General features: G+C 47.8%; 3 protein-coding genes across 3 annotated transcripts in view; 1 reads left to right on the top strand and 2 right to left on the bottom strand.

The window, feature by feature from the left end:
* The window catches only part of znf281a (zinc finger protein 281a), a 76,115-nt gene extending 72,650 nt beyond the window's left edge, over positions 1-3,465 (bottom strand). Inside the window, exon 1 of the mRNA XM_076038461.1 lies at positions 3,383-3,465. The gene's annotated coding sequence lies outside the window, so the exon portion shown is untranslated. The remainder of the gene's footprint in view (positions 1-3,382) is intronic.
* A 1,472-nt stretch (positions 3,466-4,937) lies between these two features.
* tmem98 (transmembrane protein 98) lies at positions 4,938-10,397 on the top strand. The gene is made up of 7 exons (XM_076038675.1): positions 4,938-5,251; positions 7,065-7,304; positions 7,618-7,749; positions 8,008-8,041; positions 8,127-8,242; positions 8,319-8,378; positions 8,478-10,397. The coding sequence occupies exons 2-7, from the start codon at positions 7,174-7,176 to the stop codon at positions 8,677-8,679; spliced, it is 675 nt and encodes a 224-aa protein (XP_075894790.1). The 5' UTR covers positions 4,938-5,251; positions 7,065-7,173; the 3' UTR covers positions 8,680-10,397.
* svilc (supervillin c) lies at positions 10,194-26,179 on the bottom strand. The gene is made up of 31 exons (XM_076038658.1): positions 26,061-26,179; positions 23,377-23,810; positions 22,745-22,876; positions 22,363-22,539; positions 21,976-22,010; positions 21,210-21,271; positions 19,918-20,063; positions 19,201-19,516; positions 18,519-19,108; positions 18,124-18,223; positions 17,631-17,681; positions 17,477-17,539; positions 17,109-17,183; positions 16,929-17,022; positions 16,576-16,843; positions 16,284-16,459; positions 16,011-16,106; positions 15,777-15,913; positions 15,253-15,400; positions 14,749-15,070; positions 14,479-14,626; positions 14,092-14,392; positions 13,864-14,015; positions 13,385-13,484; positions 13,095-13,302; positions 12,884-13,017; positions 12,625-12,780; positions 12,178-12,321; positions 11,967-12,079; positions 10,971-11,126; positions 10,194-10,652 (listed from the first exon to the last, which is right to left on the bottom strand). Exons 2-31 carry the CDS (start codon positions 23,613-23,615, stop codon positions 10,563-10,565), a joined length of 4,929 nt encoding a protein of 1,642 aa, XP_075894773.1. The 5' UTR covers positions 23,616-23,810; positions 26,061-26,179; the 3' UTR covers positions 10,194-10,562.
* Between the last annotated feature and the right edge of the window lie 172 nt (positions 26,180-26,351).

Consider the following 26,351-nt stretch of genomic DNA (forward strand, 5'->3'; position numbering starts at 1 on the left):
TTGTTTACGTCATGAGCTGAAATGTTCTTGTTGATACAATTGTGCATTCAAGCTGTGTTTGTTACATTGTTGCCATGCAGGAGACTGACATTTCTACACCTAACTGGCCCTTTCAGCCACAACCATCAGATACACAAAGCATTCCATGTCTTGGAAGCCAAAAATGTGTCAGGTGACGCAGAACGATCCACGCTTTTGAACAGCAGTTGCTGATTCCAAGGCCGTTTAGATGAACATGAAGAATGGAACATCGCATCACAAACTATCCAAAGGCAGGAGCGACCCACAACTCAAAAGCCTTAATTTGAAACTTTGGCATTCCCTGCAGAATACAGCCGTAGCAGAAATAGCCAATGACGTCCTCCATTTCCTAAATCCAATCATTAGTTTCATTGGAAGACTCACATACATGCTCCTAATGCACAACTCAGTGGGCAACAGTGTCACTGAAGAAATCCAGTCAAGTCGAGTCATGCCATCTAGTCCACAACACCACTCTGTTTGTTCAAGTGATAAAAAAAAATTAAGAGTGCCAAACTGCCTCTAATGGAAAAGCGAAAGGGGACAATTTTGGAATCCTTACATAAAGATGCGATAAAAAAAAAAAAAAACACAACAAAAAAAACAAAGAGGGTCAGAGCCCAGAATATTCAACACAAATCAATAAAGCTCCCTCCTACAGCTGAAATGATTAAACTCAAAACAGCCTCCACAGAGTGCGCCGAGTGTGAGTGTACTGTTTGGACAGTCTCAACACTGATGCAATCCTATACAATCATCAAACAACACAGCACTCAACCCTCAGCACATCTTACAAATTCCTATTGGATTAGTGGGGTAATTGATTAATAGTGCCATAATCATTTGCGGAGAGGCACATTGATCTTTTTAGCCGTATGCACTCACTTGAGCTTATCGTCCCTGCAGAAAATCAATGTTTGAAAAACTTTAATGTGTGAAACTTGAACACACACACACACACACACACACACACACACACACACACACACACACACACACACACACACACACACACACACACACACACACACACACACACACGACGATGGTGTCAAGCTGAGCTCAACAGCAAGAACAGAAGAGAAACAAAATCCCATCCACAGTGTCAGGATCTCTGAGTTGTTCCTGTGCCTTTCAGATGTTGTCAAAGTTTGCCTCCAGCTTTTTGAGCGCCGATCAAACAGACAACAGCGCCGTTCTTTTTTAAAAGAAAACCCCAAGAAGAATTTCTACCCCAAAACACAGCTAATATGGCATCAGGTAACAGAATGTATGGTAGGAAGTATGAATGTCGCAAAAACAAATCTTCTGGCAGACTGGCTGCTAATACTGAAAGAGGTGATGGCCACAAATCATTCATCTTTCTTTCTTTTAAAAATATATTCACTTTGGCAACGTACAACCTCAACTCAGACAGGAAAATGTGAGAGAGAAGGAATGAACATAAAGCAGGGGAAAAACTTGATTACTTCTGCAGGGTCTAAACACTGAGTTAATATACAGGCACTCTGTAAAAGCAGCGAGATCTAATGGGAATCCTGGCCATCGAAATAATGTGAAAAAACACAGCGAGAAATTGCCAGAGCTGATTGATTTTCCACTTAAATGGCCACACCAGCCAGGAGGGCTGGAGGAAATATATCTGAGCATCCTGCCACTCTGTCAATAACAGGCCTCCAACACAATGACTGCTGTCAAGCACTGACAGCGAAGACTGGTTCCCACTGTTTCTGATTAAGGGGGAGCAAAAGCAAAACATAAATCATTGCAGTGCTGCTACAGATACACAGCTTCTCAAAGGCCACCCTCAGCCATCTGTTAAGGGGAGACAACCTCTTCACGGAAACACACACTTTAATGCTGCCGTCTGCAGAGCCACGCGGGGCCGCAGATGTCATGAGACGCCAGTGGGACTGTAAAACAGACGCACTTCCTCCTGCAACATTTATCAGTCAAAGGCAGACGATCCAAATGCTCCTCTGTTTCAGTCACTCAGAAATGGTCTAAAGTAGGGAGGTATTTCCCGCCTGGCTGAAGAGGTTTGGCCCAACTAAGCCTGCCTCCCTTGTGGTAGATCTATCAGCCATGCGAGAGGCAGCCCTGGGATAATGGGAAATGAAGTTGTCGTTGAGACCAAGCATCATTAAGTACCCCGGATCGAGTGTAGGACACAGCAGCTGGTGAATCACTTTGTCCATCCCAAGTTGTGAAGGAGATTTCTGACGCGATACACTCCATTGTCTCTAATTTAGGTGGGAAATGGTGGGAAAAACCAACCGTTATAAACTAATAGGAGAGTGTTGGCAGCCTCTGCGTCCACTGCTTGGTAGGGGAACATCAATGACTCACAAGGTAACTTTAACAGACTTTGAACCTATTTTCCAGCAGGTGAGGGAAGCTCTCCTTTGGAGTGCCATAACTTCTGTATTGCTGCCACTTGGTGGTGTTGTTATAGTCATTCTTCATTTAAGGATCAATGAACAAAACGTATGCTACAACACTGACTCTATGAGACTCTTAACACCCTCACATTTCTCCTGTTTTTATTTCTATGTTGAATGTGGGGACAAAAAAAAAATACTGTTTAGCACTTCTTCATTTCTGTAAACTCAAGTGCATGACATTCCTCTGCAGCTGCTGGGTTCCCGACATGCGAATCCAGAGGCATCAAGGACACTTAGTAGTTCAATTACAGCTTGGCAGATTCACTCTCAGGGGGAGTGGGCTGTTAGCAGCTGATTAGCTATGCCACTCTTCAACACAACTGCTGAAAAACACTCTTCTCCATGTTTACATACGCTCACTGTATTATGCAAGACACACATAACAAGATTGAGGTAATGAGACCAGACTGTGTGAGATTCAGCCAACTCTTTCTCTTTTGTATACTTTAAATGTTGAGGAAAAGGCAAGGGAGAAAATATACTATTTTCACATTGCAGTCATCATGAGATGAGACATGAAAGATCACATTAAAAAGCCACTGGGACAATTTGCATTTCAACTGTGTGGAGGAAATCTGTCCTTCAAAGGAATATCTCACAGGAGAAACTAATGGTTCACCGTAGTGATTGACAGGATTGCTTAAATGTAAACCTGCTGCTGCCTGCACCTTGCTGAGGTGCCCAGTTTTCATGCTGGAGTCTGATTTCAGTAGAAGAGGGAGATAATTATCTCTCCTGGTGGTATTGATCTGCTCCATCAAAACGGAACGCACATTTAAGCCAAAGCAATGAGGGGAAATCTTAAAAGTTTGACATAACAAAGGTGGGTTCCAACAACAAAAGCGGATATACAAGCTGGGCTGGAGTGTGGCTTTGTTTTCACAGACCAGATTGAGATTTTAAAGAGCTCGTCTTACCTTTTTATGATGCATTCTCTTAATCACGCGTGTGACGGGAAGCAGCTTGAAGGTCTTCATTTGTGGCCTGGCCGCTAAACGCTCTGCAAAGTGCAAGAACATTTTATCAACACCGAGTGAATGTTATATATTCACACACGGCTGTGACATCAGCTCAAATTAAGATTGTTTCGTTCAAGGCTTTAAAGTGATATTATTATTATTATTATTATTATTATTATTATTATTATTATTATTATTATTTTAGTTAATTTTTGAGGCACTGCATGTCTTACTGAGGACAAAAGACAACATGAACTGAATAATTATGTGTGAACAAGAAACGACACTGCGTGTGTTTATGATGTCCATGTTTCTGTCTTTTCACAATCAGTATCGTCGGTGGTCCTGTACATAGACAACTAATCGGACATTTGGATTTTATTTTAGCCAAATACTTACTCCGACTCAAACAAAGGTCTACTTCATGTTGACTGCCGTAGTAACTTGTCAAGCGGGTCCCTAGTCAACGAGTATTTTCATTCTTCAATTACACTCGGAAATTTCATTTACATGTTCATTTAAACGTCGGCGTGTTTGTAAAATAACTTCCGTTTGCCCTCATCTTCACTCGTCATATCATTGGTTGTTTGACAGTACCCGTAGCATTTGCTAAGCTAGCTTTCCACCAATGATAAACGAAAAAAACCTGTATAATGACGTTTTCCTTCCCCTGTGCCACACTACTACGATTTTGCTCACCTTAATATAATCTATTTATTTATTTTCTGGAAGACTCTGTGTGTGTGTGTGTGTGTGTGTGTGTGTGGTGTGACGTATAGGGAGATGCTTCGCGTTGCTCTAGCACTAGCACTAGCTTGCACATTTAGCATAAGCCTCGGAGGGCCAGCCGACGGTAAAAGCTGGAACTAACGGAGAAGTGGGGGGGGGTCCACGTCATGGCCGATGTCAACGTCTTACCCACCTTTCATCCACCCGTATGTTACGGGTGCGACTAGTGTTGCCCACTTTCATTCAGAAAAAAGAATAAAGGAGGCCTCCCTTCCGCAGTGCTCGGGGCCATGACCATCACAGGCCAAGTGGCTCGCCAGTAGTGGAAAATCATCGCTTAAAATGGGGTTGCAAAAAAAAAAAGGATGTGATTCACATAGTTTGAACTGCTTTGTTTACCAATAGACATTAGAAATAAGATGAACGTTTAAATTGTGGGCAAATCTTTTAATTGAACATATTTTTACACAACGATTAATAAAATGCATGATGGATGGCTTATACAAAGGAATCAAGCGATCCTGAGTCATAGCCTACTCTACGCAACTACGGAGCCAGTACGCAGTTGAGAATGGGTTGCGAGGTAGTATGGCCTGTAGGTCACGCTTTTTTTTTTTTTTTTTTAACGCAAACTCGATAGAAACGAAGGTGAGTTTGCGTCCAAAATAAATGTTACATTCTCAGAAATGCGGGACAAACCCCGTATGCGTCCCGTATCGATTCAAAACGGGACAATTGTGTGTTTTAAGGGACTGTTGCAAACTACTTGAGACGCACAGTACAGCGGTCAATGTGCGCCACCTAGTGTTGCTGGCAGCAGGGTTTTTTTCTTTTTCTTTTTCTTTTTCTTTTTCTTTTCTTTATGCCCAGCAGCGAGCGCGCCGAGCAATCTGTCACCTGATGGCGTCCCAGATTCTCCGAAGTTCTCAAGGCTCCTCGAGGGCGCGTTCACGACGCAGGTTTTGGGGATGTCGGCGCCGTCTCCGCGCGCGTTCCCGATAGTGAAGGGAGAAGTTTTTTTGTGTGTGTGTGTGTGTTTGTATTTGTGAGAGTTCGTGTGTCCGCAGAGGAAACCGACTAAATGGATAAAATGAACAGGTAAGACGATGAAAATAGTTCATAAAGTAAGCGTAGGTTCGGTGCAGTGGAGCGGAATTTAAAACTGCTCCAGATTATTATGCCGCGAGGAAGGTTTCGTGAACGCGCGGCTTTGTATGCTTTGCAGATCATATCGAAAAAGAGAAAAAAAAATGCAGAACGTGCGCCGAATTCGACGAACTCGTCATAAATTGTATTAATGGCAGCATTCTTATACTGTATATGACTCATACACTAATTCTTTTTTTTTTTTAAGTATTTCAAGTGAAACTAACAGCTTTATGGCGACATTTACTGTACGTCGAAGTCATCATATATTTTGAATTAGAACCTGAATATTTCCTTCAGACCGTAAGACGTGATACTTTTAATATATTGGTGATTTGTTTTTCCAATTGTTTGTTTGTCTCAAAACCGCACATTAATCAGAAGGAGTTTTAAGCACACACAAAAAAAGGATTGTAGATGTGAAATGGTGGTCAAAGTAAGTTTTGTTTTCTAATGACATAATAAACACAAACTAGCGGTGTCCTCTCTTGCTGTGAAGTCTTTGTTTGGCTACTGAGCAAATATTGATCCTCCACAGAGGCAGACTGTGTCCTCGCTCTTCTTCTTTTTTTTTTCTTTTTTTTTTTTGTCAGCACAGCAGTTGTTCTGAAAACAGCGAGGAAAACAGCAAAAAGGCTTATTTGAAGGAGCAACTTCTTTATTTATTCATCTATGTTGTTGTTCTAAGTAAAGTTTCTTTTTACAGTGAAATCCCTGCAATCATCCTGTTTACCTTTGGGTTCTTTCCTAAGCTTTTCAGACACACTTGCCTGTTAAAAAAGCGGGGCTGGAGGGGGGGGGGGGGTCTGAAAAGCTTTGGGGGTAAAGCTCTGTGTGATGCATGGAGTGTAACACAGATTAATCTGATTAAAGAATTACAGCATTCCATGGCAGAATCTCTCATAATTATCCAGGCGTGTGCGTGCGTGCGCACACACACACACACACACACACACACACACACACACACACAAACCCAGGTGTACAGTGTTGTAATACTAACAGCTAGTAATGTTTGCCTCATAGTACCTACAAAACTGTATCTCTGCTTCCCACATTGTTGCTAATGCTCAGAACTTCCAGTGCGCAGAGTTTACATGCATCCAGGGGAAAGGGCTGCTTAGTGAGGGACAGGATGAAGAGGGATGGGTTGTCTAATGTAACTGACACCTAAGTGAAAGATGCTGAACAAATCAAATAGCCGCGGTTATAGACGCCCAGAAGTAAGAGGTCAAAGGTCATTGGAGGTTTGCTTCCATGTCTTTAGCTGTCATTTCCAGTGGAGCAGCGTCATCCAAATAAAAACTCCAGGCTTTGCTGAAAACAGCATATTTTTAGCCCACACCCAAGTTTTAGCTGGTGCTATTTGGACCTACATTTGTGTTTGTGAAATAATTTGCAAGCGTGTCGATCACTCTGCTTTCAATAACGCAACAATAAAGAATGCAGGAAGAAGAGTAAGTTTGTTTTAGAAAGAAGGAGAGGTGACTTGTATACAGCGCAACAACAACAACAACAACAACAACAACAACAACAGAAACAAAAGGCCGCTTTGGCGGTTGTGTTGCTTGGATAAAGGTCAGCTTTGCATTCAGGCTGCAGGTGTCACATCTCTAAGACCAAAGTACTGCTATTTGTGCTCTCCTCCTCTGGTGCTTCACTGTAATGGAAAACGGAGAAATCACCTCCGACAGTCCCACTTGTCCCGTTTGATTGTCAAGCAATCAGTCTGACAGCAGCGACTCCTCTCCTCCCCCTCCGACAGATGAGCTCACGTCCGTAGCCGGGATCGGACGAATCAGCCGACTCTGATTGGCCTCCTGACGCGCCGACTGGAGTTGCCGCCCGGAGCCGTGGTGGTAGCCGGGGTCACCATGGAGACGGTGGTGATCGTGGCCATTGGGGTGTTGGCCACCATCTTCCTGGCCTCCTTCGTCGCCCTGGTGGTGGTGTGCAGGCACCGCTACTGCCACCCTCACCACCTGCTGCACCACTTCGACTCCAAGTGAGTGACTCCACGCTGGGGCCTCGGCGCCTGCGGGCCAAAAGATCTCAAAGCGCCTCAGTAGTAGCATCTACAAACTCAGAACCAGCTTCATCTTTTATCTTAAAATCTCTTCATCTGAAAATGTTGATTTTCATATCTTGCAACCGTCGGTTAGTTTGCCATTCAGCCTTCCTGTATTCAGCCTCCCAACGTATTTGAACTGCACAGGACACTTTTATGATCATGTGACGTCACTATAGCAGCCACTGAGCTGCGCTGCCTCTCGTAGATCAACCAGCTCAGGTTCAGGTTTTCTCTCCTTGATTAACAGACCCACGGTGGATCTGATTGGCGCCATGGAGACCCAGAGCGAGCCGTCGGAGCTGGAGCTGGACGACGTGGTCATCACCAACCCTCACATTGAAGCCATCCTGGAAAACGAGGACTGGATAGAGGACGCTTCGTACGTGTCTGTGCCTGGTTCACCAAAAAAAAAAAAAAAATCTTCATCCTGCTGTACTATCCACTAACACGAGGCCTGCTGAGGTTCTGTTCTGTAGGTCCATTATTGTAGGTTTCCAATATAATTGGAAAATATACAAATTAAATGGACACAGAAGTACTGATGGCTGTGTCCACGGAGTATCGAGCATAAATTTGCTTTTATTTCTTAGTGTGTATTTCAATGTTACAAAACTCTTCTTTGTTTTCTCTCGGGCAGAGGACTGGTCTCTCACTGCATCTCCATCCTTAAGGTGAAGGACGCACCAATCCGCATCTTGGTCCATTTTGTTGCTAAATCCATGGGTTGATGACACACCTCTGATTTCCCTTCTGCAGATTTGCCACACTCTGACCGAGAAGCTGGTCGCATTGACGATGGGCTCGGGGGCAAAGGTCAAGGCGCCAGCCAGCCTCAGTGACATCATCACCGTGGCCAAACGCATCAGCCCAAGGTAACTGTTGAAATGGTCACGAGTGACGGCAGACGGACGGAGGCTCACGCAGTCGCTTCCCTTTCGCTTCTCACAGGGTGGACGACGTGGTCAGATCCATGTACCCTCCGCTGGATCCCATCCTCCTGGATGCCAGGTAGTCACACTTTGCTGCCCCCAAATAGTTGTCAAAAGATTAAGGCTACCTAAAAATAAGGTAATATATAAAAATACGAAATAACCCCATCCTCCACAGGGCGACTGCTCTCCTGCTCTCCGTCAGCCACCTGGTGCTGGTCACCCGCAACGCCTGTCACATGTCCGGCAGCATGGACTGGATCGACCAGTCGCTGCATGCGGCAGAGGACCACATGGTGGTTTTGCGTGAGGCAGCGCTGGCCTCCGAACCAGAGCGGAGCATGCCGGGAATGGATATGCAGAGAGAGCAGGCCATCTGAAAACCCCCGGAAACGAGATTCTTATTAAGGCACATATTCTCCCAGGCAGTCATTGAGAACAGCACCACAGCACACGTTTCACCCAGTCTGAAAGTTGATCAACTTCTGGCCGGTAAACAGGACACGCTGATCGATTACAAAGGTCACAAATTGATCACTCCCTTCAATTTGGCAGATATATTTTTTTTTAAATGACAGTGGTATTTTTCTCTTAAATATTTGCACCAAAATATCCAACCAGTAGCTCAGAAGTAGGTATATTTTGTATCTCACTATCCATCGTTTTGTAAGAGATGGTCCCACACACACACACGCACACACGCACAAACCCTGGAAATTTACTTTGGAGTTCTCCAGCAGCAGGCCTAAATCCAATCTTGCCTGGCACTGCAGCGTCACATGGAAGCTTATATTCAGCTAATCCCTCCTGAGGCGAAGAGAGGGGGAAAAAAAATCACCCAGTTAGTCAGTGAACCCAAAAGGGGTCTGACTTACTGGACCAATAGAGGACTTATTTACAATTTGTTAGGTCAGCGCGACTTGGCTAGCATCCCTCAGATACTTGTGGGCCGTGGCTACGTGACATTTCGCACAGCAGCGTTTCAGTCACTTCCGCAGCGCTGGCCTCAGTCAATAGAAAAATGAAGATAAATTGATTGATTTCACAAGAAAAAAAAAATACAGAAGGGCAAACTAAAACTCACCCTGAGTAAAAGTCAAATCTTTGTCTACTTTTTGATAATCCGTTAGCATGTACTTTTTTTGCCATCTAGTTAGCTTGCATGTTTCAGCAAGCTAAGTCCAGCAAGATGCTGGACATTTTAAAGCGTTGTCTGACACCAACAACAACAAATGTATTTTTGGATAATTGTACCTGTTCAATTATAAAATACTGGCATATACTTCTAGAAAAGCTGCTTTTAGCATTAGCTCAGCGCATCAACATCAGTTAGCCACCAGTGGGGTTAAAAAATGTCAGAGGTAGGCAGAAAAGGAGGAATAACTTTCCAAAAACATATGTAAAAAAAAAAAAAAATTGTGACCATTATCCACTGAAATTGACATTTACAACTATATTTCTTACAAGCTCTGCATATGCGGTCTCTTCTTCCTTCCTTCCATTCCCGTTTTTTGGCAGATGTTCCAAGCAGCACGTTGATTGAGCGGGAGCAGAATTAGCGTGTTGTTTTGTGCCCGAGGGATGTGTACGGGAGCATGTCTGCCTGCTCCTCCATGCATAGCCAATGCTGAAAAATAAGGCTTACCCAAAGCCACAATCAGACACATGGGCTTAGGCGACAATGCATGAGACACAAAGGCTCGTGCACGGGAGGCTGGCAGACAGATGAAAACATCAGTGCGCGACACGGTTGTGTTGTTGAACACCAGATTATGGAGTCAAACACAATTTAGGACAAATCGGTTTTAGAGCGTCTCTACAGACACTGACGGGGGGGGGGTGTTTTTGATGAATCAATTAAGGAGGAAGCATTTAGAAAGTGGTCAACATTGTGTTTTTATTTTTTTTTGTTTTCAACATTTACAATTTGTATTAGCACTGATCTTTTTTTTGTAAGCAGTCACTTTGTTTTTCTCGTCCTTATCACAGTTTGTTTCTGATGTCCTTCCTTCACTCCTGCACACCTTCTTTTTAATCTTTCATGGATTTGTACAGATAAATGATGTTCCATAGGAAAAAAAAACAAGTGTCTTTTTTTTATTCTATGAACAGTAGCTACGGAGAAATCCAAGGTCCACGCACTCAAACTCATTTGACATAAATAAAAGTGAATTCACTTTGCCAGCTCTGCTTTATTACATGAGGAGCAGTTTCTGGAGCAGGTGCTAATTAGGGTGCTAATATTCCACCTGTGTTGTCCCCTCTAGAAAAGCAGCCCTTTGCTTTTCTTCAGGTCCATTTGCTTCCAGCTCGGGAGGGAGTCGTACTCATCTCTCTTCATTTCTAAAATGGCCTGAAATGTAATTGTGGGGATTTACTAATGGAAAGGAAAACACTGTACATATCAATTCTCAACATATCGATAGTAACATTTCAAATCAATTTAAAATTTCAAAAATTGTTGAGTCATTGATAATTATGCAGAACTCATTAACATGGTCAGTGTCCGCGTTATTTCAGTAGCATGTAGCAAACTGGTTGCCCTTCATATGACTTGTGAACCATGAAGTAGCTCTCAGGTTCAAAAAGGTCGGTGACTCCTGCCTTATGGTTTCAACGCTGTAGCCTACTGGTCGACTAGAGTCACTGCTGGCTGCTCCAGCAGGTGTACCTGGAAGTCCTGATCAGACAGGTAGACCTCCAGGTGCTGAGGGTCCACTCCCTCAGGCAAGGGGCTCCGCAGCAGCTCCTCTAGGGGATACTGGGTCTTGGTGAGCTGGGCCAGGGCGTCCTGCACCAAGGTCAGCTTTACTCGGCCCGAACCGCCCTGTTAAAAACAGCCATCGCTCGAAATGAGTCATCAGATCCAACTTCAAGAACTGAGGAGGTGTTATTAGTTTGAAGTGGAGACGGTTCAACTTACATGCAGAGATAATAAGAGTATCTCAACTTTGATTTGAACATTTTCTAAAACCCCAAATTCTTTGCTGACAACATGTAGCTGGATTTAATTAAGAGAGGAAATTGATAAGGGGTGGGGGATGGGCCTTACTGATAAAATCCTGCATGTGGACGATAAATTCTCTCCACATATCAACGAGCAAAGAACACTGAGTTTGTGCATTTAAGCAGTTGATTTTTTTTTTGCCAAAGCCAGGCAGATGAAGTTTAAAGTTGTGAATTCGTAAAAAAAAAAAAAGAAAGAAAAAAAAAAAAGAAAATGTCTGCACAGAAGATGCACATTATATTATTTTCATTATAAATCAATAAGCACAATCAGTGTGTTTGTACCAAGAATAAATCTGCGCGGAGGAAATCTGAAAAGGGAGCGTCAACAGAAACGTTTTGCGACTTTATCTTCAAATTTATTCAAAGCGGTTATCTGAGACAGGATGAGCGCTGGAGGCAGTGCAAGGAGGGAGAAAACTGAATGGCTTTTTTGTCATGGTTGCTTTAATCCTTTCTAGAGGTGGCTGAAGTAGCAATGAGAGAGGTTGGATCCGAAATAGAGCTTTTGTCACATTATAACAGAGGTAAACTTCCAAACAGGAGTTGATGCACAGCAACTACGCCAATGGCCCCAGACTGTAAACACAGCTGTGAAATTGACTTGTCACCTTGTGACAAGGGCAGGATATATATTCATCTGAAACTCTGCTGTTTGTACCTGTGTGTTGGCTTCAGGGCTCCTCTCCCAGTGAGGGAACACATTAGTGAAAGTGAGAGGCTCCGACCCCTCGGAGATGAGGTAGGCCAGCGGAGGGCGCCGTGGGTTTACCTCTGGGACACGGGGACAAAAAAAAAAAAAAAAAAAAAATGACGGTAATGTTGTGTTGCTCTGACTCGACAAACCCAAACATCTTGGTTCTCGGTCCTACCTCTGCAGTACTGCAGCGCCGTCTCCATGGCGCACCTCTGCTCGCTCTGCCAGCGGCCCCGGGCCGGCGCCGGGCTCTCCATTTGCTCAGGAGGCTCCCTCTGCCACAGGTAGACCTCCAGACGGTTGTCGAGCAGGAACAAGGCTGCAGGAGGGAAGAGAGACATCAGAAACATCACAAAATGTGTGATTGGCTTCAGCACTTTATCTATAGTGTATATGTTTAGTATGTTTAGATTAAATAGTAACATACATTTTGTCACCGTGACTTCTAAATGTATGCATGAGGTCATGGGAAACAATATTTTAAGTTGAAAAAAAAACAAAACTCTCTTCCAAAACTAAAACAAACTCAAAAATCATTCAACCCACATTTTTTCCATGTTACAACAGATTGTCATTGATTCTAAAAGTGCAAAGGCGTCTTCTGCTGCGTGAATGTCCTCACCTGGTGGCGGTGCGGAGTACAAACTCTCCTGGACGAAAGGCATGGCCATCACAACACCGGGGAGTCGTGCTGGACTGTGCAGCTCTCTGGCCTGCAAGGTTCCCGAGGCGGCACTTAGGTGGAAGAGACGCGGCGTGAAGTTGTACTTTCCAGGGTCTGGCAGGAAACGGATGCGAGACGTTCAAGTTTTCAACAAAAGAACAAAGAGGAGAAAAAACAAAACGAAAACGGAGCCACGGTGTGAAGATGCAGGTTGCACCTTGCAGCATGCAGTCGTAGGCCTTCCTGTCCATCTGGCCCAGAGCCGTCCAGAACTCTGCAGGCTCCGCTCCCTCCTGCACCAGCTGCACCTTCAGGCTGCTGCTGCTGTTGAGGCCCAGCTCTGGCGGACACCTGATGGAGAGCAACCAATGAGAAGCGGAAGACCTCCGAGGACTGCTTCACCAGTTAACCCGGTGTTTGAGACGTACGCTTTAGTCAGACGCTCCACTGTCCTCTTGCCAACCTCCCTGGGACTGGTGAGAGCTTTGCAGCCGGTCCAGAGATACAGCACCCCCTGCTGGCTGTTGAACAGGACAGCCGAGCCCCTGGACCTCAGACCTGCGCAGCCACAGTCCACCTCCAGCAGGGAGCCCTCGTCCGGCAGCTCGCCTCGGACGCAGAACAAGCGCCACTCTGCTGCACACAGACAGACAGAAATATTTCTCTGACTCAGGTTGAAGACAAAAGAGCGGTTGATGCAAATTTAAGCGCAGGGTACCTGCATTGGAGCGCTCGTCTCTCTTGCCCTTATGAATGACCAGGGCACCGTGGAAAAGCTGTAAGAAGCAAGGGGGCTCCTTCCCCTGCAGAACCACCACCTTCACAAACACAAAGAAAGACTGTAAACAACAACAAAAACAACTAAAGGTCTGTTGGAATGTTCTAATGTAACTGCTGTAATGTGTCGCTTTTTATTGTTGCAAGGAATCTTCTTCAAAACCAGCAATTAAAAGAGGAAAGACAATCCCGCACACTTTACAATATACACAATGCACCCATTTACTGAAGATCTTTTGCTTTAAAAGGATTTTTTATTGGAAAAGAATTCAAACCACTACAATAAAATTAATTCAGGTGAGCAGGGTTTTTTCCTGCTAAAATATTAACTAAAAAAGTGTTTTAAGAAATACATTGTCCTGCACTCGGGTTCTGAGAAGCTTAACCCAGCCAAGCTGTCTTCTATGTCTGGTTCAGCACCTGGGACTCCTCATGGCCGTTCACTCCCATGGACAGGAAGGCAGCCGTGTCCTGTCCGCTGGCGTTGGAGCGACAGCCCCTCCACAGGAACAGGGCAGTGTTGGTGTGAAGTCCTGGTCCTCTGCTGCCCTCTTCAGGCCTGTTTGGCTCATCTACAGCACAGACGCCAGAAAATTAACATGACCAACGACGGACAACAATTCTTCGGCTGAACATCTCATCACCGACCAGCGGCGTCCACCCTGTACGTCCAGCGGACAACGTAGGAGTCTCCCTCGTGAAGCTGCCCGTTGCTCTCCACAGGAACTTCGCTGTCGTCAAACTCCTGGACGTGCCACGTCTCCACAGAAACCGTTTTCAGCTCCGCTTGCCCTCCGTCCTCCAAGGTGACGACGCCGTGTCCTCTCTGGACGTCCAGTCCGGCCAACACGTTACGGAGCAGGGGGTCTCCATCTTCCTGCCGCTGACCACACACCAGGAGCTTGACGTCGCAGGCACTCAGGAGGTCCGACGTCTGAACTGGGACGGGCTGGGAAGGGGTTGGACACAAAACTGGGCTGAGTCTGGTTTGCCTCAGAGTTTGACGTTGCCACTTGAGGGTGGAGGTTGGCTTACACCAGGAAACTGTGCGTCTTTGTGCCCGGAATCGTCCGCGGCTCCATTCCTGCACGTCCAGTCCAGGAACTTCTCTCTAAAGAGAGCCGTCTCCTTGTGCTCTGAGATGCAACCCAGCAAAGCCCAGTCGGGACGCCCCTCCCCCTTCCTTAGGACAGAGGACACACCCCAGTCTGGTCAGGACCACTAGATCGTAATATTCAATCGGCTGCTTATAAAATGTGCACTATAGCAGCAACGGAAGCTTCAGCGCCTGTAGAGTGAACTCACAGCGGCACACTGGTGTTGCTCTGTATGGGGTCCAGCGGGTTCACTCGACAGTTGCTGTAGTCGTAGGCTCCGGCCCAGAGCTGGCGAGTCAGCTGCAGTGCAATGTCCCTCCTGCAGGGGGAGACATCCCGTCCGTGCCACAGGTAGACCTCGCTGCCGAAATCCAACACCACGGCCTCAGAGGAGCCCAGTATGGAGACGCTGGGGATGGAGGCCCAGGCCTCCTCGTGAGGAACCAGCCTGTTCTCCACCAGCCTGTACACACAGTTGGACTCCACCACTCCTCGCTCATAGAGCTCGTCCTCCTCTTCCGCACTGGCTCCTGAGAGCAGAGAGGATGGACGGAAAGCCAAGTCAAAGAAGTTCAGGACAGGAAAACCTTAAGATTCAGGTTTCTTCTGCCAGTACGGAGTTGCTGTCATCAGGATCAGCACAAATTCTTCAGGTCACATTTACTACATTTTCTAATAATAATAAACTGAAACAAATGCATGCACGGCTGACCTCTGTACTGTCGTCTACCTCCCAGGAGCCTCCAGAAGTCTTCAGCCAGGCTGTCATCACAGTTCACCCCCTCCTCCAGGTGAACCACCTGGGAGGCCTGGCAGCCGAGATCCCTCTGACTCTGGACGGACCGGGCCAGCTCCAAGGCCTGGGGAGGGCCAAGAAAGAGAGTAACAGAGTGAGGAAGCATAACAATAAGCAATACTTATATCTAACAAAACACATCCTGACACATAAAGACTACAGAAATATCACAATATTTAAAAAAAAATTAGTAATAATAGTAAAAAAAAAAAAAAAAAAAAAAAAAATATGTCACAAGTTGGAGATGGGTAACAAAATGCACAGATGAAAGTTTTACTAAATTACTTTTCATATTAATTTATCTGTCTAGAGAAAAATAGAAAATTAGCCTATGGAACCATCACACTCTCACCCTTCAAAACTATCTGTGCACTTTTTTTTAAAAAAAAAAATCCATTTTGGCTGACAGCACACAGCACTGAGTGTCCTGGCTGCCATACCTTGGCTCTCTCCTGCTTGTTGGCAAACTCCCCTGTCCACAGGATGCAGTGCTCCCCAGTGACCAGCAGGAAGCAGTCTCCGCTGTTCAGAGAGCTCGCCACTGGCTCCACCATGCGCACCTGGACATGCCGCCTACCTGTCACCACAGGCAACGGTTGTAAATCGGACGAAGAAAGCTGAATGGGTTAACACACACACACACACACACACACACACACACACACTATTGTGACCTTTGACAAAGAGGAGCATCAGGCTCCTGAAGGGAGGATGAGACTCGGGGGAGAGGATGTCAGCTGAGGTCGGGTGATGAGACGAGTTCTTGGATTCTGAAACAATACATCACTCAGTTTAGTTTAGTATTGTCTCTGCAGAGCCGAATAAAGATGTACTGAAAAGAAGAGATATTTTACAGGATTAAAAAAAGAAACGGATGCACAAGTACAAATTCAACTGATGTGGGATAAAAAAAAAAGTAGAGCAGCATAAAATAAAGCCTCACTTACTCTTCTCTGCCTGCAGCCTTGGATCCTCCTCTGATGCTGTGTTTCCTATGTTGTCGCCCATGAAGTCCTGCCGGACGTCCTCGCGGGCTGCCAGAGCCCTCAGAGGGTTCCTGGAGCCCTGAGTCCGCCGGGACGGACGCACGGAGCGCCTGTGCTCGGCCACGGCGGAGGTCAGCCTGCGGTGCAGCAGAAAGTCGTTCAAGCCGGACTTGTAGCAGCGGATTGGTGCAATACTTTCAGTAACCACTGGAGGGCAGCGTTGCAAAGCAATGTGAGTTAGAAGAAGGCTCACATGGGCGTGCTGGTCTGGCAGAGGATGCCGAGGTCCTGCTGACGCTCAGCGGGGGAGCCGTCCCCGCAGGGGGGGAGAGAGGCTCCTGGGGAGGGAGGCGACTCATCCCCAGGTAAAGCTGCGTATGGTGCGTTTGATTCGTCCACAGGCGGCTCCTGCTTCGCCTCGGGCGGAGCTGCAACATCCTGATGCTGCTGACCATCACACGGTGAGAAGGTTCTCCTGGTGGGAGAAGCATCGTGGCCATCTGGTGGAGGAGATCCGAGACCTGCCAAGCACGAGGCAACAGAGAAGAATATAAAAGGCACAAAGAGGCAGGTGACAATGGAGAAGAGGGTGTGAAGATATCCCACCAGCCTCCTCCCCCTTCTCATCCTCCGTCTTCTTCTGCTGCGTTAGCGGACCCTCCACTTCATCGGTCAGCAGCTCATCCTTGGCTCCCTTCACCTGCACAACCAGGCAAACCGCTTCAAATCAAGATTCAATCCCCCCCCCAAAAAAATAAAGATTTAAATGACGACTTATTGCATCACCTTCTGTCTCCACTGAGGCTGAACCTGCACACTGGTGGGAGAGGAGACTTCCTGTGCCTCGAAAGACTGATTAGTCTGACAGTCAAATGAAAATAAATGAATAAAGAAGTTGCACAGGGGAGATCAAAAAGACATGAGTATGAGACAGGATGGCAGACAAATAAAAATATAATTTATCTCTATTAGCATCTGATAATAATAAAAATAATAATAATAATAATAATAACCATCATCATCATCATAATAATCAAAATTCAACAGTCTAAATTGACCCTTAATTCTTTTCATTTGCACCAAAAAAAAACAAAGAAGAATAAAATTCCCACTGCACAAAAAGCACAAAAATAAAAAGCAGCTCCGCCTCCTACCTGGTTGAAGCACATGACGTACTGAGGCCTGCTGCTGGAGAAGACTGAGGCGAAGACGGGTTCCTGGTGAAGAGGCCAGACAAAGGTTACAGACACAGAAAAACACTGTTGCTGTCAGATTTAAAGACGATCTTGGCACATTTTAAGGACTCACCCAGCACTGAGGATTGACGCTGTCCACAAGGAGGTTTTTGGGCTCTTCAATCTATCAAAAAATAAAGAATAAAACAAAAACATTAACGGCGTTGTAAAATTAGTGTCAGGGTGTTGCAGCAGGGATCATAAGCAGGGGCATAAAGGGATGATCATCTGTTTACACCCCTCAGACTGTAAACTGCTCCGGCTGTGTTTCCTCCAGCGAGCTCAGCCAGAGACATTCAGAGATGCCGTGTCTGGTTTCACTGGAACGCAGTCAAGCATCGAAAGGACGGCGCAGGGAGCGAACCTGATGACCTCCGAGACGAGGCCGCGACCGAGCACGCTCACTCGACATCGTCCTCCTGTCAGACGCTGAATATCTACGTCCATCGAGTCTTTGCATGTCTGTGACCTTCCGTTAACCACCAGACATCCGGCAGACAACAGATTCTCACGCTGACCGGAGACTCCACTCCTCTGCAACCACCCGGCATGTCGCTGTCTCTCACCTGGCCATTTGTCTCCGCCGGTTTGACATCGTCCTCCGCCAGAGTGACCTGAACACGGCCAACGGGCGCGGCGTCTTCCTGTGGTTCCACCTGCTGTTGTCTGTAAACGCAAGACGGAATATGGAACAAGGGTGATTATCAACTTGTACAACTTAAATACAACTACTACAACTACCTTCTAATTTCCAGATCTGTCTGATTGATTCTAGTATCTACAGTCAGCAATGTTTTGAAAAAAATCTATAAACCTCCAGAAAACAAGCCCTCTGTTTACAGCTCTTTTCAAAATGTATTAGTCCCCTTTGTGACATCACAAAGGGTTGACTTCCAGGAGCAAGAAAAAAAAATAAGATGTGAACTTCAGTCCGTTTCCTGGTCGGGCTCCAGATACTCACTGAACTCTACCAGAAGTCTCCCAGCTTTCCTTCTCTCCAGCGGAGACCTGCAGTTCCTGTGTCCTCCTCCAGGCGTCGCTCTCCTCCTGAGGTGCCTCCTGTTCTGAAGACACTCTCACTGGCATACAGCAGGCGATTGTCTCCCTCCTGGCACGAGCCCTCTGCCTCCAGGGGGCGGCGCTGCGCTGGCCTCCCTCCCCGGCCGTGGCCTGGCGTCGCTCTCTGCGAGGCGGAGGCACCAGGACCTCCTGCTGCTGCGTCCCTGCCTCCGTCCCCGCCCCCTCGCACCCTTGGCCGTTCTGCTGCTGACCCGACGGCTCCGCCTCCTCGGCCTGGATCCACTCCGAGCCGACGCTGGAGGAGCTCTTCTTCAGGATGCCCCTCGGGGCCGGCTGCGGGTCGTGGAGCTGCAGGCTGCCGGGTTCCTCGGTGGTGGGAAGGCGGAGCTCGCCGGGCTGGGAGGGGTGGAGCTCGCTGGGCTGGGAGAGGCGGAGCTCGCTGGGCTTGAGGTTGACAGACGAGGCCTGCTGTCTGTCGGACAGGTGAGGGGACAAGGAGAAGGCTGGAAGCTGCACGGGGCCCTTCTGGAGCTGAGGGAGGAGACACGGAGCAGATTACTGAGGCTGCTGCACTTCCACTGCGCCTCCAGGCCGACTGCACCGTGTTGTCGTCCTCCGCTCACCAGGTTGACCTCCTCCACGGTGATGGGCTGCGTCCGGTACCGGGCCGCCTTCTGTCTCCGTCTCTCTGGAGGCCCGTCAGCAGGCCCCGCCTCCTTCCTGCCTGGCTGGGCCAGTTTGTTGAAGAGGGCCAGTTTCTCGCTCATGCTCAGCTTGCAGCTCTCGTCGCCATCTTCTGGACCTTCTGCATCAGCCTGCACACACTGGGGATCCACAGGTGGCGCTGCTGGTGCTGGTGCTGGTGCTGGTGCTGGTGCTGGTACAGGTGCATATGCTGGTGCTGGTGCTGGTGCTGGTGCTGGTGCAGATATGGGGGCGCTGAAGGGTCAAACAATTTCCAGAAGTTGAGGATATTCTTTCATTTTCAGTTAAAATCTGCTAAAAAAAAAAAAATCTGAATTTCTAATTTCTAAATACACTAAACTTTTTCTACAATTTATATCATACCCTAGACACAGGAATTACATATACAAATTTTAAGGTTAACTAAAATACTTTTTTGTTAGTCGTGCCAATTTGTACCCAAATAATTTGCACAAATCTGGAAGATGTAGTGTGAAACTTGTCCATCCTCATAAGTTTTGTTCAGAAATAATCTTAAAGATATAAAAAAAAAAAGAAAAAAAGAATACAAGAGTATCAAAACATTAGTTTGGCTGCAACTCTGAAATCTAGACGTGGACAGTGCAATTATCTCTCCGTCCACTTGGCTTCCTCACCTGATTGCCACCATTTCCTCGCAGGTGATTGGCTGAGTCAGGAAGCGGTGGTCGTTGCCGCGGCGAACCCGGCGCTCCTGACACACGCTGCCTGACCGAGGCTTCAGGGAGGCCGAGGCCTCGGGGGCGGCCGACCTCTCCAGCTCCTGCAGGATATGAGGGGATGGATGGGGAGGAGGGGGGGGGGGGGGGGGGGGGTGATAATTGACTCTTCATCCAGCAGGTGGAGCCCCAACAATCAGGCAGAGACAGCAGGTTTTCATCTACAGCATCCAGCAGCTAAATTAGTAATAAGGCATAAATGGCAAGTGAAAACTCCACCTCCTGTCCTGACGCGTCCTGTTCTATTTGTGTGGACGGCTGAAGTGGGGTGAGGGAGGAGTGAGGGGGGGGGGGGGGGGAGTTGATAAAGGCGCTAGCTGCTCGGCTACGTGGATAGAGTGGCAACCCAGCAGGTCACGGTGAAACCGGAGCTCCTGCGACCCGGCTTGGGTTTCCACTGTGCCTGCCTGCCTGCCTGCCTGCCTGCCTGCACAGGGCAGGAGGCTAATTATAAATACCAGTGCTACGCTTGTTAATGGCGACAGCCCGAATTCACACCTGGCGCTGCAGAATTGGAAGCGCACTGGAACGACAACGCAGGGGACCCAAAGTACACACACTGATTTTTGACGAGCATTTGTCCAACGTTACTGTCACTCTTTGTGAGTGCGGGCTGAGCTGAGAGAACATGTTGGGCCGTTCACCTCCGTGAGGTTGTGTTCTGCACCGTCAGCAGGAGACTGTAAGGTGAGCACAACTGCGAGCTGCTGGAAGCCACTCTCTGCTTCAGAGTCGAGGTGATTTGTGTCTATGGATGAAGGTGTAAAACTTTTCAATTCAAAAGCTTGGAAAACACTTTTTTTAAAAAAAAAAAAACAACAACAATGCGTTTTTTGACTCCTTGTTCACAAGTCGCTTCTGCCTCTTTCTCCTAAAAACGCTCAGATTCATTAGACCAGTCGAAAGCAATTCAGACGGGAGCTTTTCAAGCGGAACCCGCAAGAGAATTCAGACTTGAAATCCCTGTTGATCTGGAGCCACTTTAAATATTAGGGCTTGAACCGTCACTAAATCGGAGTTCAGCTGTGACGCCGTGCGTCTCTCAACACGTCAGCTGCGGTGGCTGGGACGGCCGCCCCCAAATCACTTTTAGCCGCCGCAGTCATCAGAACAGTCGGAGAGTTGCAATAATGAGGCCATGGACGGCGGCGAGCGCTCCGGTTTCAGCACCGAGACCAACATAGACTCACTTTAAACAAAGACATCTTGGCTGCCACGCTCATCTTGGCCCGGGCGTCTGTTTTAACATCAGCTGAGAAGAAAGGGGGGGGGAGAGAGACGGAGAGAGAGGGAGAGAAAGAGGAGGAAAAGAAGAACAAGAGTCACCCTCTGTTGTTTGCGGTTGAGTTCAAACAGGTTTTTAGAGTCAACGCTGACAAAACTGGTGAAATATTGTCTGCTGACAATTACTGACTTGGCAGCTGGAGAGGGCTGATTCCAAACAGATCTTTAAATTACTGGAGCCTCATTGAGTGGCCACTTCAGTAGGTTTATTTGAGAGTCTCTGTCATAACGATTGCAGAAGCTCCATCGGATCCTAAAAATTCCACATTATTGTCCCTCGTGAATAGCTTCCTCTCGAAAGAAGGTGACAAAGTCACTCAGCGCTGCGTGTAAGAAGCAGCAGTAAAGACTGGATTTACGCCGGCTTCTTGCGCGAGAGCCGTAAACTCTGTCCCAGTTGACCTTTTTAAAAGACTTGCTAGTATTTCTTTTACAGCCGGGGTTCAGGACGGCTTGCATGGTTTCCTCTGCGAGATGCAAATACTGTCGTCACGGAGATGAACTGCCGTTAGCAATAAAATGTAGCCTGGTTTACTTTATGAGCTACTACTAGAATTACAAGGGCAATGGAAGGTTTTCTTGTGTTTTTTTTTATTTTTTTTTTATCCCGTCTAGATAATAATAGCTTCCAGCCTCCCCCTCTCCACCCTCTCTTTGCCCTGCCTGTTTTACCTTGGCTGTTCTCCTCTTCTTCTGCATCCAGCAGCCTAAGTAAGGGAGAAGGATGCCAAAGGTGAGGAAGTGTGGCTGCAAATTAACAGGCAGGATCTGAAAAGTGCTTTCATGGTTCCAGAATCCTGGAGGCAACAGGTTGGTGTTTGTACTGACTGTGAAAGGTCACAAAAGACACATTTGCATGTTGAGTGAAGAAAGACGCTTTGAAGCCACGCAGCCACAGCGCAGAGAAAACTTTAAGACATTTCCTTATTAAGAGAGAAACCAAAGTAGTGCCAGTAGGCTGTAAAAAAAAAAGAAAAAAAAAAGGACTGATCTGACTGAGACATCAGCAGCAGCAGCAGCAGCAGCAGCTAGATGAACGAGATCTGGGACGTCACCTACCCGCTGCTCTCCTCCACCTCCTCAGCAGTGATCGGCTGTGTCCTGAAGCGTTCGCCGCTCTTGCGACCGCCGCCCGGCGCACCCTGCTGGTAGCGCCTGGAGCGGCGGCGGCCTCCCTCGCCGCCCGGCCTCACCGCCAGGTCCAGCGAGGAGGTGGCCCGGCCGTCGTCGTGGCACCTGAGAGAGGGGAGGAGGGTGGAGGTGAGGTCAAATAGTTTGAAGGAGCCTGGATACACAGAGTGAATAGGGGACACACACACACACACACACACACACACACACACACACACACACACACACACACACACACACACACACACACACACACACACACACACACACACACACACACACACACACACACACACACAGGAGAGCATACACTTCGTCAGGCTGCACTCCGTTCCCCGTCTGCTGCAGGAGGGCGCTCCTCAGCTGGCCCACCGACACCCGGGTGTGGAGGTGGGGGGCGTCGGAGCGCTCGTCCCCACTCAGCATGCTGGCACAGTCCTGCCTGGAGGGTGGAGAGGTGGAGAGGTGGAGGAGGGGGAGGGTGAGGAAGGATGCACGGGGAGGAGGACAGAAGAAGCAACTCAGAGGAAGAAAAATGCAGCGTTGGAACTTGCAATACTTGCAACAACTAAAATGAGAATCAAAGAAATCTTTGGAAAGTTTTCCAAAGACTGTATGTGTTCAGGTTCGGGTTGTGTTCAGAAGCCTCCTGGCAGTTTTATTTAGCAACAGAGTTTGAACAGGTGGCAGGAACCAAGAAGAAGCAGCAGCAGCAGCAGCAGCAGCAGCAGCAGCAGCGTCTCCCATCTTGTCTGACTGCAGCCTAAAAATCAGGGCCGAGACCTTCCCACTGCTACCATAAGGTGCTATATTATCAAAGCAGATCGACTGACATCAACATGATACAGTCGTCATCCGGGTTTGGAACAAGGTGTTTTTCTTTAGGGAACGACCCACCTGCTGAACATCTCCAAACATCTTCTTCTCCACTTTGTGACTCACCTTCTCAGGCAGTCCTGCTCTGCGGGAGCGTGGGCCTCCACGCCGTTGGCAACCCCTCGTGTCCTGCCGTTGACCTTCTGTCCGAGGCCGTCCGAGTCCGGCTGCTCCGTCGCCTCCCTCCTCACCCACTTGTTGGGAAGCTCCTCCGCGCTGCCGTAACGCTCGGCCAGCTCTCGTCTCCTCTCAGCTTTGTAGCGAGCGATACGCTCCGACCGCGGCTCCAGCCCCGGGATCTCCATCCCCTTTCAGAGGAACTCGGTCGACGCCAGCTGCAAAGCCACCTGGGAATCAAAGACGGGCTTCTTGTTTGTTGTCCGCTTCACAAGAGGTAGAATCCAAACTTTCCTCCAGCTGAATTCAGATTCCATCGGACCCAGAGAGGCCAATCAGAGGTAGAGGGGAGGAAATGTTCTTCGGCGGTTAGGACATTTTACCTGAAATTAATCATAAAAAAAAAAATCAAAAAATTCACATCACTCGCCGTCAAATTTTGTTGGAATGCATCCTTCCTTCGTTAAGACCACCTCTCCTCTCCACCGCCTCCTCCTCCTGCTGCTGCTGCTTGCCTGCTCAGCTGTAAGTCGAACCATGCAGGAATCTCCCCTTGCACTGAAACTCAAAACTCCCAGCAGCAGCAGCAGCAGCAGCAGCAGCAGCAGCAGCAGCAGCAGCAGCAGCAGCAGCAGCAGCTCTTCTCTGACTCGCAGGCCTCCACCAGCAGAAACCCCCCAGCGGGTGCCACTCAAGCCCAACGCGTCTTGTTCAAAAGCAGTTTAACGAGCTGGTGCCTCAAACACATTCATCCGTCACAAGCGAGCAGCTGATGCCTGGAAAAAAAAAAAAAAAAAAAACACTGGTCTAAATAAACGGACGGTGACCTCAATTCCTGATGTTGCACCATTCACACAGGGATGAGCCACAGGAAAAAGTCCCCGGTGGCCATGTGGTTGCCTGGAAGTGAGTACACAGCAGCGCTGAAACAACATATAAATAGAGTGGTTCAGATCAGACATGCAGCCGGCCTGTGAAACGCAGTTTAGCGTGCCTTCTGCAAATATGGACAAACAACACACGTGCGTTTGCATGTGTGCCGACAAATTCTGCCGGTGTCAGCATTCCTGTCGCAGGGGACACAATGAGGTCCAAACAAAGAGGCCGCGGACTTTAGTGCACCGCAGGGATCAGCAGCGGCGCTGAATGACACCGGTGGCACCCGAGTTCACCGACACACAACTTTCATGTTTTTCCTCATTTTTTCTGTTTTGTTTTTGTTTTTTGTTTTGTTTTTTTTTGGGGGGGGGCGTTCAGCTTGTCCAATTTGTCGTCTTCCGTATGTTTGGAATGACATGAAATGAGATGACGTCTTAGAGGGCGGAGCCAACACACAGGAAATAGAAAAGTTTTAGTCAAGAGGATTTTGCAGAAAATTTAATTTCTAAAGTTAAAGAAAGTTTGACATCTTTATGGCCAACAATTCCAAAAACTCAGAGACAGCCCAAAGAGATAACCAGCGTTAAAAAAAAAAAAAACATTGAAAGGATAAATGTAATTTTTAAATAAGTGAGCAGATTGCAGACAACGCCAGCAGCAGAGACGAGGTTCAAAAGACAGTAGGCTGCTATTTAAATGCTGAACAATGCCATAACATGTGCATGCGTCTTAAATAACAGACACTGTGGAGCCACTGCAGCTGCAGAACTCTGGGCCCCCTGTCCAGGCCGTGTGGAGCTGGAGGAGCCACCACCATCCCACCGGCTGACACAATCGTCACTTTGTGTTGTTTTACCGGCCAAACACGAGGGAAGAACGCAAAGTTGTTTGGAGAGGAGGAGTCACGTGACGATCAGCGGGATTGACAGATGGAGGTGAAAATGCCACCGAGGCTCAGCAGGGATCACGGCCTTTGAATCCAGCCACAGGAGGAGGAGGAGGAGGAGGAGGCGGCTACTACCTCACACAGGAGCTGACACAGAACCACAAGCAGCACCAAACATCTCAACACCGAACCCAGATTAAACCATTAGATGGAAGGTCACTTTTACCATCTTACTTTAAAGACAGACTGTCTGGCTGTCAGGCAAGGGTCACTTTGCTAATGCTGACACAGTATCAGTGTCACAGTTCAGCAGCAGCAGCAGCAGCAGCAGCAGTAGTGCAGAGGACCAGAATAAAAGGCTGACCAACAATGAAGCCCGAAGCCAAACGCACCTGCCGAGCAGGAAAAGATTTGCCAATTTAAAACAGTTGGGAAAGTGTAAAACAAGGAGCCCTCTGACAGTCTGTGGAGGGCGGGTTTCCACGGCCCCTGGCAACCGACACAAGCAGCTGTGTGTGCGCGTGTGTGTACCCCAGCATTAACTTCACTTCAGGACGGTTGGCACAAACCGCAGGGCAACAGCAGGGGGTGGGGGGGGTGAACGCATCGGTAATTATGACCGGCAGCGAATTTAAGGCTTTGTTTTGCGTTTACTTTTCAATCCATTTGAGACACACACTCTTGTCAAGTGACACAAACAACGAAAACGCCGCGACAAGTCAGCCGCGCGTAATCGGTGCGTAAATGACGAGCGCTCAATCAAACGCGGATTCCTGGAGCACGTGGCTGCTTAAAGGAAGGAAAGGCGGAGCAGGGTCGACCGACCGAGGGCAAGACGTGCGGTGGTGCGAGTGTGTGTTGCACTTACATGGAGGCCCGAGACTGTGAGCGCGCCGCGTGGAGCTGCGCACACGGTGCGGACTGCGGCTCCGAATGGAGGCGACAGGGCGCAGCGCGGAGCAGCGCCGCTTTTAGGCGGCGGGCGAGGCGGAGTATTAATAGATGCACAAGCGGAGCGGAGCGGAGGGGCTGAAAGGTGTCCAGGAACAGCCCGCGTGCACCGGAACTTAAACAGAGTCGCCTCACTTGCTAAAAAAAAAAACACACTTTTGATTGAATGTTTTTTCTTTCATTTTCAGGACTATTTACTTCTTGGATT

Source organism: Nelusetta ayraudi, unplaced genomic scaffold (assembly GCF_046127955.1).
Source record: "Nelusetta ayraudi isolate G7.1 ecotype Tasmania unplaced genomic scaffold, CSIRO-AGI_Nayr_v1 ptg000057l, whole genome shotgun sequence".
NCBI lineage: Eukaryota > Metazoa > Chordata > Actinopteri > Tetraodontiformes > Monacanthidae > Nelusetta > Nelusetta ayraudi.

What these genes read in the sequence shown, in the direction of transcription:
- tmem98 (XM_076038675.1), top strand. Translation starts at nt 7,174, where the DNA reads ATGGAGACGGTGGTGATCGTGGCCATTGGGGTGTTGGCCACCATCTTC. An exon ending in GACTGGATAGAGGACGCTTC is followed by an intron (nt 7,750 to 8,007) that starts GTACGTGTCTGT and finishes TCTCTCGGGCAG; the next exon opens with AGGACTGGTCTCTCACTGCA. An exon ending in GCCAAACGCATCAGCCCAAG is followed by an intron (nt 8,243 to 8,318) that starts GTAACTGTTGAA and finishes CGCTTCTCACAG; the next exon opens with GGTGGACGACGTGGTCAGAT.
- svilc (XM_076038658.1), bottom strand. Translation starts at nt 23,615, where the DNA reads ATGGAGATCCCGGGGCTGGAGCCGCGGTCGGAGCGTATCGCTCGCTAC. An exon ending in GAGACTTCTGGTAGAGTTCA is followed by an intron (nt 18,224 to 18,518) that starts GTGAGTATCTGG and finishes TTGCGTTTACAG; the next exon opens with ACAACAGCAGGTGGAACCAC. An exon ending in AAGGCTGCAGGCAGAGAAGA is followed by an intron (nt 16,107 to 16,283) that starts GTAAGTGAGGCT and finishes GTATTGTTTCAG; the next exon opens with AATCCAAGAACTCGTCTCAT.